At 35.2% G+C, this 11,681-nt stretch overlaps 1 protein-coding gene and 1 long non-coding RNA gene across 2 annotated transcripts; one reads left to right on the forward strand and one right to left on the reverse strand.

Moving 5' to 3' along the window:
* Positions 1-25: 25 nt before the first annotated feature.
* On the reverse strand, positions 26-2,254 carry LOC138306211 (uncharacterized). The gene is made up of 3 exons (XR_011205808.1): positions 1,966-2,254; positions 387-500; positions 26-166 (listed from the first exon to the last, which is right to left on the reverse strand). It is a non-coding gene; the product is annotated as an uncharacterized lncRNA (long non-coding RNA).
* A 142-nt stretch (positions 2,255-2,396) lies between these two features.
* On the forward strand, positions 2,397-4,609 carry LOC138305840 (uncharacterized). Its single transcript, XM_069246104.1, has 3 exons — positions 2,397-2,456; positions 3,560-3,812; positions 3,993-4,609. Exons 1-3 carry the CDS (start codon positions 2,397-2,399, stop codon positions 4,607-4,609), a joined length of 930 nt encoding a protein of 309 aa, XP_069102205.1.
* Positions 4,610-11,681: the final 7,072 nt, after the last annotated feature.

Below are 11,681 nucleotides of genomic sequence, written 5' to 3' on the forward strand. Positions count from 1 at the left end.
AGAATATAGTTGATCTGTCAATAAAGCCAGCTTGTGCAATAGTTTGTGTGCCTCTGCTTAAGGTTTGGTGTGTAAATTGCTTCTTTAAGTATAAAAAGCTTATCTGTTCTTCTGGTAACCCTTCATGTTCAGCTATGGCTTCGATTATCGTAATCAGCCTATCGTTCTGTGTGAAAACAAAATCCAATAGTGTATAGAAAACTCATTGAGGTCCAGAAAATGTACACAAGTGAACAACGGAGTATGTTAAAAGGAATCCAACATGTTTCATGTATTTATGTTGCTGATAGGAGCATAAATATAAAACAGTTCAATGTATAAAATTTCAAGAACCATCTGATTAGCTGAAAAATATTGTCATCTAATAAAAGAAAATCCATACTTACGGGACTGATATTAATGGGGAAAGATCCGCCCTTCATTTTGCTTGAGACTATTAGCTGCATATTTTGTCAATCTGTTCCAAATTTACAATTGTTGTTGTGTGTTGAGTAGGGAATCTGTAAGAGGTTTGAGTATAAACAACATCATCACGTCCATTCATTTTGCATTGTATTTCAACGAGTGACAATTTTCAATCTTACTCAACTAAAGGTGTTGAAACAAGAATTATGTTCACTTGCTCGAGTATAAACATATAATTACTCATTACTGTGACATTTATTAACAATCTTAACAACTGTATTTATTCATGACTAATTTAACACCCCGAAACCTCATTATTACATTATGAAGGACCCACAGAAAGTTTTTTTTTACTTTTAAAATCACGTGAGTTCTACTTTGATTAGTTACAGTTAAAAACAAATTGCAAAAAAACGATTTTGAAATCGTGACGTATTGAAACTTGAAATCATTTCCGGATTTTAGCGATTTTCAAACTAATCAGACGAGGAACATGCTTTATGCCTTATCAAACACAGGTATGCGCATGTGCTGTACTGTACACGTTAGACTACCGTCTTAAATCCAGCAATAATCAACATAAAATCACATCGTTGCTTCAATAATTTCTATAAATATTACAGAATTAAAGACGGCTATCATCTTTCCATATATCATGCATTCGTATGCAACTCAAACATAAGAAACATTGACAACACGTTATGGAAGCGAACAATATGTTGAACAGTCATGACACAACATGTAAACAACAGAAAAATAAATCGACCAATAGGAAATCATTTTCAACATATCTGCGGTAATCGTGTTAAATTTAATCATACTGACAAGAGTTTTGGTCATTTCAAAATGATAATAAATTATGATTACGACACGCACTGGAAACAAAGAGAAAACTAAAAAGGATGTTTATTTATTGTGATAACGATACCATGAGAAGGTCATCTTTTTAGATATTGAAGGATAAACGAGGCCCCGTAAGATAAATGTTTTCTTGAAGATCTTTTGTGGATATATCAAACTTTATAGCTTTTATTATTTTTTTTTCGATTGTTTAAATATTCCAATTATAGCCAGAGTCATTTAAGAACGTGTCAGACATATATGGTGGAAGAAAGCCGGAGTATCCAGAGAAAAAACGCCCACCATCTGTCTTAACCAACATGGCATTTGACTTCGCGACCCAGAGGCGGAGGGATTGTGGTAGTATGACGTAACATCTTAAATATTCGGCTATTTCGGCCCCACATAGCATTGAAGAAGCGGGAATCTACCAAAACCACATGATAAGTGAGTTTAATTACTAAAAGTCAATCAATAATTAATAATTGGAATTTTAACGCTAATCTTCAGTGTAATTAATTCAAGTAATAAAATTAGGGGATATAATGCCATTTTTCATTAATCTTATTGGGATAAGATCATGGATTTAAGTTTCGTGTCATGTTAAAACTAAGATTAATGATCTAATATCCAGTAGATTCATGAAAAATGGAGTTCTTTCCCCATTCTGAAATCATTTATGCTACAGTGATGCATTAGTATTTAAAAGTTTGTTCTTACCAGTGACACCCGACAGCTGAGAAGAATGAAGTATGATATAGGCGACCATTCATACGTCTCCCTTGATCGCGTACACTTAAACGCTTTCGTTGAAAAAATTCAGAGAACTGTCATTTAGTAGTATGAGTCAGTTACTTAAACGAACCTCGTGTACAGTTCCAATTATAGTACCCAATAATTATTTATGCATTCATAGCCGATTCAACTAAATAGGATTTGGGCTTTCATAAAATGAACGATATGAGGTAAATATGTATATCGATTGTGAAATTTAAATACGTCATGGCTTACCATGAAGACATTTGTTTGGAAAGGATATGGCATCGACTTTATATATAGATATGGAAAACCGAAAGTGAACAATCCAGTTGACTTGTTTTTTAAAATCAGATAGGGTGAATGGTACTAGTACACACTACACAACTGCGAAGATGCCCTTTATTTCGTTTCAACGCCTTAGCGAGTCTCAGGAAAGAAAGATATTTTCATCGGTGAGTAATAAATAATTAAGTCAATCACTGTTTCTTTTTCTTCTACAAGAGCTTTGTCCTACAAATTTTAGTTAGTTCTGAGAAACATTGAATCAAATTTATCAAATTAAAGTCATTTATTAATCTTAAGCATTTGCGGTGTAGGATTAAGATATACTGTTATGCTAAGCAAAAAAATGTGTTGATAGTATTATCATTAGTTTCTGGTTTGTCAATTATGTAAATATTTATACTTATTAGACAACCATTTTTGAACATTTTTCTTTAGTCCGTCGTATTTGTGGTTAAAATAGTGAATTCCAACTTTCTTCGATTCAAAATAGCTCAAAATAAAGCACAACACTGTTTATTTTTATTCCATTTTCAACTTAATTGTGAACTACTATTTCAAAAAATGTTAATGAGACAAAAAGTTGTAGATTTTTTTCATTTGTCAGCAAAGAAGATCCTTCGTGTAGCTTTGCTTTACTACAATGATATCATTACTGTATATTAACAAGTGGATAGTTAAACAAAACATCGCTATATGTTAAAGTTGTGTGTAAATCTGAGAGGTAATGGCGCAAAACTTGAAATGAACCCTCAAAAATCCGGATACCTTCGATCCAAGCCTAAACCGTCCAAATTACGAATTTTCAAGACTGGTGACTTTTCTGTTCTTAGTAAATATGTAATGTTACGATAATACCTTCCCTAACATTTCCGGACTACGAGTTTTCCAGACTATCGGCGTCCGGATTATCGGGGTCCATTGCACTTTTTTCCCAATAAAAAATCAGCAATTTTCATGTATTGTTTATCATGGCTGTTACGGGTTTGATGATGAATGGCTCGCAGACGGTCGTCGAACAACGTCAGATTTATCCAGCAAATGTTTTTACATACGGGTATTACCTGTGTTACTCCACTAAAACATAATACTACATAAGTGAACCTAGCAATATTACGCTACTCAGGTAAGATGTTATTTCAATCGAACCTATTACCAACAAGAGTTAGCGTTGGTTATAGTCCAAGTCATAATGTCTATTACCCTTGTGCCTTTCGTAAATATGTAAACACGACATTTATGTTATGCTTTGTTGATTTTTTGTTTCTGACAGAGTAACACCATTGACAAAGTTAAGCCTGTCATAGCTTCAGTCCTCTATGAATGTAAAGACAACATCGACATTGTCGATGAAAAAGGAGAACTGGTATCAGGATCAGTTGACGTCACACGTACAGTACAGGTGGTAGTGCATAATGCTAATAGAACACCCCCATTGTGGTGTCGAACAGATTTACCGGACATGACTAATCCCTATGAAGATGATCCAAGTCCAAGGTGTCGGATGTCATGTGGCCACGCTATCAGTAAGCTTTCATTTTAATACCCACTAAACAATTGATTAGTTTTCACTCATATGCATTTAAAAAAAAACTATTTGTTTTAAATATCCATATTCTACAGGCCATTATTGATATTTAAAATGTTCCTTCTCTTAACATGCACTTTATTTCCTGAGTTGTCATATTATGTTGTTTTTGTTACAGCCACGGATAATTTATATCGTTTTTGCTTGTCCAAATTGACCGACTGGGCCAATACTTTCCACTGCTGTACCACCCGGTGTAATGCAGAGTGGACGTTCCAGGAAGTCGCCGAAAAGGCATGTTTGTCCTCAGATGAACATATTCTTTTTGAATCTCGTATAAATCACATCCACGCGACTCAATCCATAAATACCAGAGAATGTCCATCATGTGGAATGATGTGTTCACGGTTAGATCCTTCAAATCCCCGCGTGGATTGTATATATTGTCAAAAATTAGGGAAACCTCGAGCTCAGCGAGAATTCTGTTGGGACTGTCTGCTTCCATGGAATAACAACCACATCTGCAAACGTAACGCTGGATTTCAACATCTACAGAGATGTGCAACGAAAGAAATCGTTGGAGTGGCGAATTGTCCATCCGTGCGCGCGTGTCCAAATTGTAAAACTCTCATTGAGCACCTAGCAGAGTGTAAGCATATGATTTGCAGCATTTGTAAATGCGAATTCTGTTTCATATGTCTGGACGTGAAAGGCTCCGGTGGCTTTAGCTGTGGATCATACAATACTAAGTGTAGCGTGGCTCCTAGACAGTCATTAGAAACACTTCAACAGTAGACTATCACTAGTTATAATACTACTAGAAAAACTGATATTTCACCCACTTTTTTCTAATTTAATTTACATTCAACTGGAGCTATCCTGCTGTCAGTGAGCTGAACAGCTGAACTTCATAATGATTGTAACGTGAAATTATAAAGACATTGAAAATGATCACGATTATATCAGCTATATTTTAATCGCTTTTTTAAGTGTTAGCGTCTACTATAAAATTTAATCATCTGTCGATCTATTCATGTGGTTATTTTTTCTTATTTTAGGACCACAATGTAATAATAATATTTTCAATCCCGAATTATTTTCCCAGAGGCATCGAAATAATTTATACCTATATCATTTTTATCCACATATAAAATAGCGTTATTATATATCATCTCACCGTTTCTGTTGGGTTTAAACTTTTGCTGATTAATTTTCGGTAAACTCAATTATTATATGCGACTGAGAGAGTAATTATGTGAGACTGGTGTTATCATGGACCAAGGTTAAAATTTGCTGTCAAGTACAATGTGATAGGGTCTACATAAGTGTCTGTCACACTAGTTCCTATTTGCTATGTTTTCTCCTTATGACATATTTTATTGATTGTAATAGCTGAAAGTTTAAAGTAAGTATATCCAGGGTAGACAACGAATAATAAGTATGGTATCTAAAGCGTTAAATTCATAAACTAATCTTATTAGTAAATAAAGTATCTTTGGAATTGTACCTTATTTCACCTTAATTTACATTACCATGTTTTAACGCAATAAAAGTGATGCTTGATTGTGCACATATTTTTATAATTAGAGTATTTGAAGATTTTTTTTTTTAAATATCTCTTTGTTTTAATACAAAGTAATCCGAAAGCAAAAGAACATTTTACCATCCGTTACAATACGCAGCAGAATCGAATACAAATCTAACATTGTTCAATGCGTCATTGGTTTACTTGTCACTATAGGCACACGAACATATATTGCGTAATGAATGACAATATCCTAAAAATAAAGTGTAAATGTCTGAACTATTCAAGAGTAGTCTTAGTCAGGCTGGTATGAACCAGAGAGATCGTTTGGTAGAGAAAAACACACTCTGAAACACGATTTATTTATGTAGAGATATACTATTGTTATAACTACAACAATATAATATATCGCTATTTCATGGAATACGAATAGTTTTTGAATTGTTTATAATTTTTAAATCAGCAGGCCGATGGTATTTTATTTATTGGTTTCGATTTACTCCAGATTTTCCATTGCGTCATTGTGTGAATAGGCTGGTGCTATAATACATATGAAAGGACATCATTCACATACCACGAATGACCTTAACTTGTAGGTCAAACAAGTACCTTCTCGGTAATTGTAATGACGTGCATAAAATCGGTTCGTCGATTCTATTGAATATGCAAATATAATGAATACGAATCATAGTGTTCATATTATGAAGCTTTATTTAGGTGTTATGTAGAAACTAAAAATTGTCGTCAAACCTGAGAAGATAGATAGAATATTTGAATTTGTACGATAAAATGTGTTACAATTTTGCCAATCAGTGTCTTATTTTAAGTTCAGATTACATTCAGAGTGAAAATATTAAGATTGGCTAAATAAAACTGATTATGAATTTATTGATTATGAAATATATTAGCGTGGACATTTCACTTTCGGTTTCGATTTCTGAAAGCTTGTTACATTGATACACACGTGTAAACAGTGTCTGACCTTGACATTTTAACGAGAACAGATATAACACATAAAACAACTACATGGGCAAACTCAATGGATATCGGGCGAAATAGTTGAATAATATGATTTATTGGCACGTATGAGTGAAACAGACTTGTATTTAGAGTATAAAGATAAAAGGCAATTCTCACTGATAAATATTCCTTTATAGTATTGCGTCACCTCCTAATTATTGACAGAATATTATCAGGCTTCATTCCTACAAAACAGTGATAAAATTCCAGCAGGAACGCGGAAAACCAAGAATATAGTTGATCTGTCAATAAAGCCAGCTTGTGCAGTAGTTTGTCTGTCTGTGCTCAAAGTTTGTTGTGTATATTGCTTCTTTAAGGATGTATGAATGTCAGAGGTCAATTTTTCAGAATATTTTAAAAGAAGAAATAATGCTGAATTCAATTCTGGAAAGAAAACAGTATATCGCTGAGCTCGTATTTAAATACCTATACCTATTTAATGTCTTTTGATGTGTTGAGATATCCTTGTCCACTTGACAGATCCATTTTTGATTCTTTTTCTTCAATACTTTGTAGGGTAAATACGAATTTCTCGTTGCTTTCCCAATTTTCATCGCGCCAGTATCACAGGAACGTCGATATGCATCAAAATTGATGACGTCATCGACAATGCACGATGTATTGATGACGTCACGTTATTGTCTTGCACGTGTGAGCTGTCTTACACTTCCCTGTGTAAGGTTAATAGAATCTTACATGGGTCTATCAGGTGGACAGGGATATCTCAACCCGAGTGAAAGATTTTGGCTGATCAACCCGAGGGTTTGCGAGGGTTGACGGTCAAAATCTTTCAAGAGGGTTGATATATCCTGTCAACCTGACAAACAAATGTTTGATTCTTTTTCTCCCATACTTAAACGAAATATGATGGAAATACAGTTATATAGAAACATTTCCAAAGCGCCGCTATCATAGGAATGTCGCAATGCCTCAAAATCAATGACGTCGTCAACAATAGGCACCGCATGTAATGATGACGTCACGTCATTGTCTAGCGCGTGTGAGCTGTCGTTTCCCTACCCCGGTAATAGACAGAGTTATCTTCTCCCTAGCAACCACGAGATATCCCTGTTAAGTATGGGAGAAAACACATTATGGGATAACTCAGCAGCGAACAATGTGTTTGACAGTGATATCACAACCTGTAAACATTATAATGCAACTTTGTGGGAATGTGTGCGATGTATAATACTACACATGGAATACTTTTTCCATACACACGAAAGCAAAATTTGTTGGGGGATAAACGAGGCCCCATATTAATTATAGATGTTTTATTTCTTTTATTTAAGATCTTTTGAGAGTAATCAAATTTTATAGCTTTTGCTTGTTCCTGTTAGTTTAACGTCCCAATAAAGGCTAGGGTCGTGCATGGACGTGCCAGACATAGATGGTGGAGGAAAGCCGGAGTAACCAGAGAAAAAAACATCCGATCTGTCAGTTCCACGCAAATGGCCAGCTTGCATGTAGGATTATGCCTCGCGACCCAGAGGAGATGGATTGTGGTAATGTGTCATTTCATCTTAGATACTTTATCGCGACCCCACATAGCATTTAAGCAGCAGAAATCTACCACAACCAGTAATTACTAAGTATGAGTTTAATCAGTAAAAGTCAATCAACTCATTAATTAATTAATAGAAAAATATGAGATTGATGTTTTAATTTTTTCTAGTAACACCCGATAGCTGAGACGGGTATAGATATAAATTGATATAATCATATGACATATATCACATGGCTTCCTTTATCTGCAATGATTTCGTTGATAATTTTTTTTAAGAAATATAATATAATCTAAATGATACCCGTACACACTACACAACCTTCCAAGATGTCCCTTCGTATGTACCAACGCCTTAGCGAGTCTCGGGAAAGAAGGGTATGCCTAATGTTATGTATGACACTAAATACATGTAGTTATGAGATAAGGGAGATAACTCCTATAGCTTTTTTTATCAATACATCCTATGAAGGTCATATCATTTAACTTTCTAGAATATAATCATGTATAAACAAATATGTTTGTAAACATGTTGAGTTTAAGTAGAGATCTAGAATGATCTATTTCCAGAAAGTTATGTGTGTTTACTTGTTTACTGTTTTTAGTTAGATATTTCTAGAAGTAGAAGGTTCTCCAATATTCTTGAATTACGGTTTAGCTATATATACTCCAGCTGTCCAAGGCTAATCAGAACTGTAATGAGACCTGTAATAAGACATACCAAGAATTGTACAGCGCCATATAAGATTCTATTGGGAGAGATATGTGTGACTTTATCTGTGGATTATTACAACACTTTGTGTGGATTTATTCATATTGCCTGGAACTTTACAAATCATCGGTGGACATTCAATTTCCTTGTGGATTTGTGATTATTGTGAATTTGAAACCTGGAAGGATCAAGGATTATACCAGGACATTCGCATACAGATAAGTTACACTTTAAATCATCGTATTACTCTTGTACCACCACCAATTACTTTAGATATTGTAAACCATCTCTGTATAATATTGTATATATAATTAAATGTGTTTTTGAATTTAGCTGCTGGTTTCTCCTTTCTGTTATTCGTTAATGTAACAGAATTGGGGGCTCGTGTCCGAGATCGATATTTAATTTGTGAAATCTAACTTTGAAAAATTAATTTAGAAATCGTCAAAATTTGTGTTTAAACTTGGAGTTTACATTTGAAACCAACAGCTAGATTAACATGACTACTATGCAGGTAGAACAGTTTGTTAAAGCGCCATCCCTGGATGTTCTTTTGCAAGTTACTAAGAAGGATTTATTGTTATTGAGTAAACATTTAGGCCTAGCTATCAAAACTAATTTGAGGAAAGCTGAAATTCGGAATGTAATTATAAGATATTTTGTTGACAATGGCAAATTTGACTCTAGTGCATTAGATAGTATAGAGGAAACAGTCACTTCAGAAATCCAAATTAGACAAATGGAACTTGAACATGAAATGAAAATGAAACAAATAGAGAAAGAAATGAGAGAAAGAGAAATAGAAAAGGAGTTAAGAGAAAAAGAAATAGACAAAGAAAGAGAGTTAAGAGAAAAAGAAATAGACAAAGAAAGAGAGTTAAGAGAAAAAGAAATTGAGAAAGAATTAAAAGAAAAAGAGAGAGATCAGATGTTAGAGCTAGAGAAGCAAAAAATTCAAGCTGAAACAGAACTTAGAATTAAAGAATTAGAACTAGCTTCTCAAGACAGTTCAAGTAATCCAACTTTTAGGGGTTTACAAGGAAACAGAGGTTTTGATGTCAGTAGAAACATTAGGTTAGTTCCTCCTTTTCAAGAGAAAGAAGTTGACAAGTATTTTATGCATTTTGAGAAAATAGCTGACAGTATAAAATGGCCTGAAGATAAGCTTACAATGCTTCTTCAGAGTGTCTTGATTGGTAAAGCTAGAGACATTTATTCTTCTTTATCTGTAGATGAGATTTCAAATTACCAAGTAGTCAAGAAAGCTATTTTGAAAGCTTATGAGTTAGTTCCTGAGGCTTACCGCCAGAAATTTCGAAACTCGAGAAAGAGAGATGAACAAACTCATGCAGAATGTGCCAGAGAAAAAGAACAATTATTTAATAGGTGGTGTGATTCTAAAGAAATTGATGAGGATTTCGGTAAATTGAGGCAATTATTGTTGATAGAGGAGTTAAAACGTTGTGTCCACACAAACATAAAAACTCATTTAGATGAGAGAAAAGTTGAAACACTTAGTGAAGCAGCTACAATGGCTGATGATTACGCTCTCACCCACAAAGGCTCATTTGTTAAAAACAGTTCTCAAGACAAAAACAGTACCACAGGTACTAGTAAATTTGGTCAGCCTAGGAACCCAACCTTTAGTGGCCCTTCCAACGACAAACCTAAATTAAGTGATAAGACTAAGTCTGATTCTAAAACAGATCATAGGGCAGGTGTGGGGTCTCCTTCTGGTCCTGTTTGTAATTACTGCAAGAAAGTAGGGCATGTTATGTCTGAATGTTATTCTCTCCAGCGTAAGGAGCAAAGGCGTAAACAGTCAGTTCCTTCTGTGTTAGCTATGTCAAAGCCTAGTCAGAAACTTAGTGATATTGTGGAAGATTCTAAAGTGTCTGTTGAGATTAAGAGCTCAGAGTCTGATAGTGTCTTGGAGAAGTACTCTCCCTTCATTTCTGAAGGTTTTGTTTCACTTACTAGTGATATTACCAACTTGAAACCTGTGAAGATTTTGCGAGATACTGGGGCTTCTCATTCTTTGATATTAGATGGCGTAGTGCCTTTGTCTGAGGAGACCTCATCTGGTAGTAGTGTTTTGCTTCAAGGTGTAGAGTTAGGTTTTGTTAATGTGCCTCTCCATTGTGTTTATTTAAAGTCAGACTTGGTTACTGGGCCTGTCACCATTGGTGTTAGACCGGAACTTCCCATAGAGGGCGTGTCGCTCATTTTAGGCAATGACTTGGCTGGAGAGAAAGTTAGGGTAGATCCCTTAGTGTCCAGTATCCCTGATAAAAACAGATGATGCTGAGACTATTCAACAGGAATTTCCTGGTATTTTCCCTTCTTGTGCTGTAACTCGTTCAATGAGTAAGAAGGTTTCTGATGTTGCAGTAGTTGAGGATCATTATAGTCCAGGGTTAGGTGACACTTTCTTGGCTCATGATATAGAGGATATCGGGGGCAAGTGTGATCTTTTGAGCAATCCTGTAGACTTTGATAGTGATAGAGTTGTTCCTAACAAGGGTACTTCTTTGTCTGACATGATGAGTAAATCGTCTTTGTCTAGAGAGGAGCTTATAGTAGAACAGGAGAAAGATCCTGAAATCTCCTTATTGTGTAATCGGGCTTTGAGTGAGGAAGAGGCTGAGAAAGTCCCGGTTTGTTACTTCCGTCAGTCAGGTGTGTTGATGCGCAAGTGGCGCCCCCCTGATGTGTCTCCCGAGGAAGACTGGAAGGTTGTCAATCAAATAGTTGTCCCACCGAGGTATAGGCAAGATATTCTAAGTTTGTCTCATGATGTACCTATGGCAGGGCATCTAGGTGTGACCAAGACTTATAACAGGATCTTAGATCACTTCTTTTGGCCCAAGTTGAAACGGGATGTGGCTGATTTTTGTAGGTCTTGTCATACTTGTCAGGTGGTAGGGAAACCTAATCAGAAAATCCCTGTTGCACCTTTGCACCCCATTCCAGCATTTGAGGAACCATTTAGTAGAGTCATTATAGACTGTGTAGGTCCTCTACCCAAAACTAAGTCTGGGAATGAGTATCTTTTAACTATTATGTGTGCTTCCACACGCTTTCCTGAAGCCATTCCACTCAGAAA

Source organism: Argopecten irradians, chromosome 13 (genome assembly GCF_041381155.1).
Source record: "Argopecten irradians isolate NY chromosome 13, Ai_NY, whole genome shotgun sequence".
Classification (NCBI taxonomy): Eukaryota; Metazoa; Mollusca; class Bivalvia; order Pectinida; family Pectinidae; genus Argopecten; species Argopecten irradians.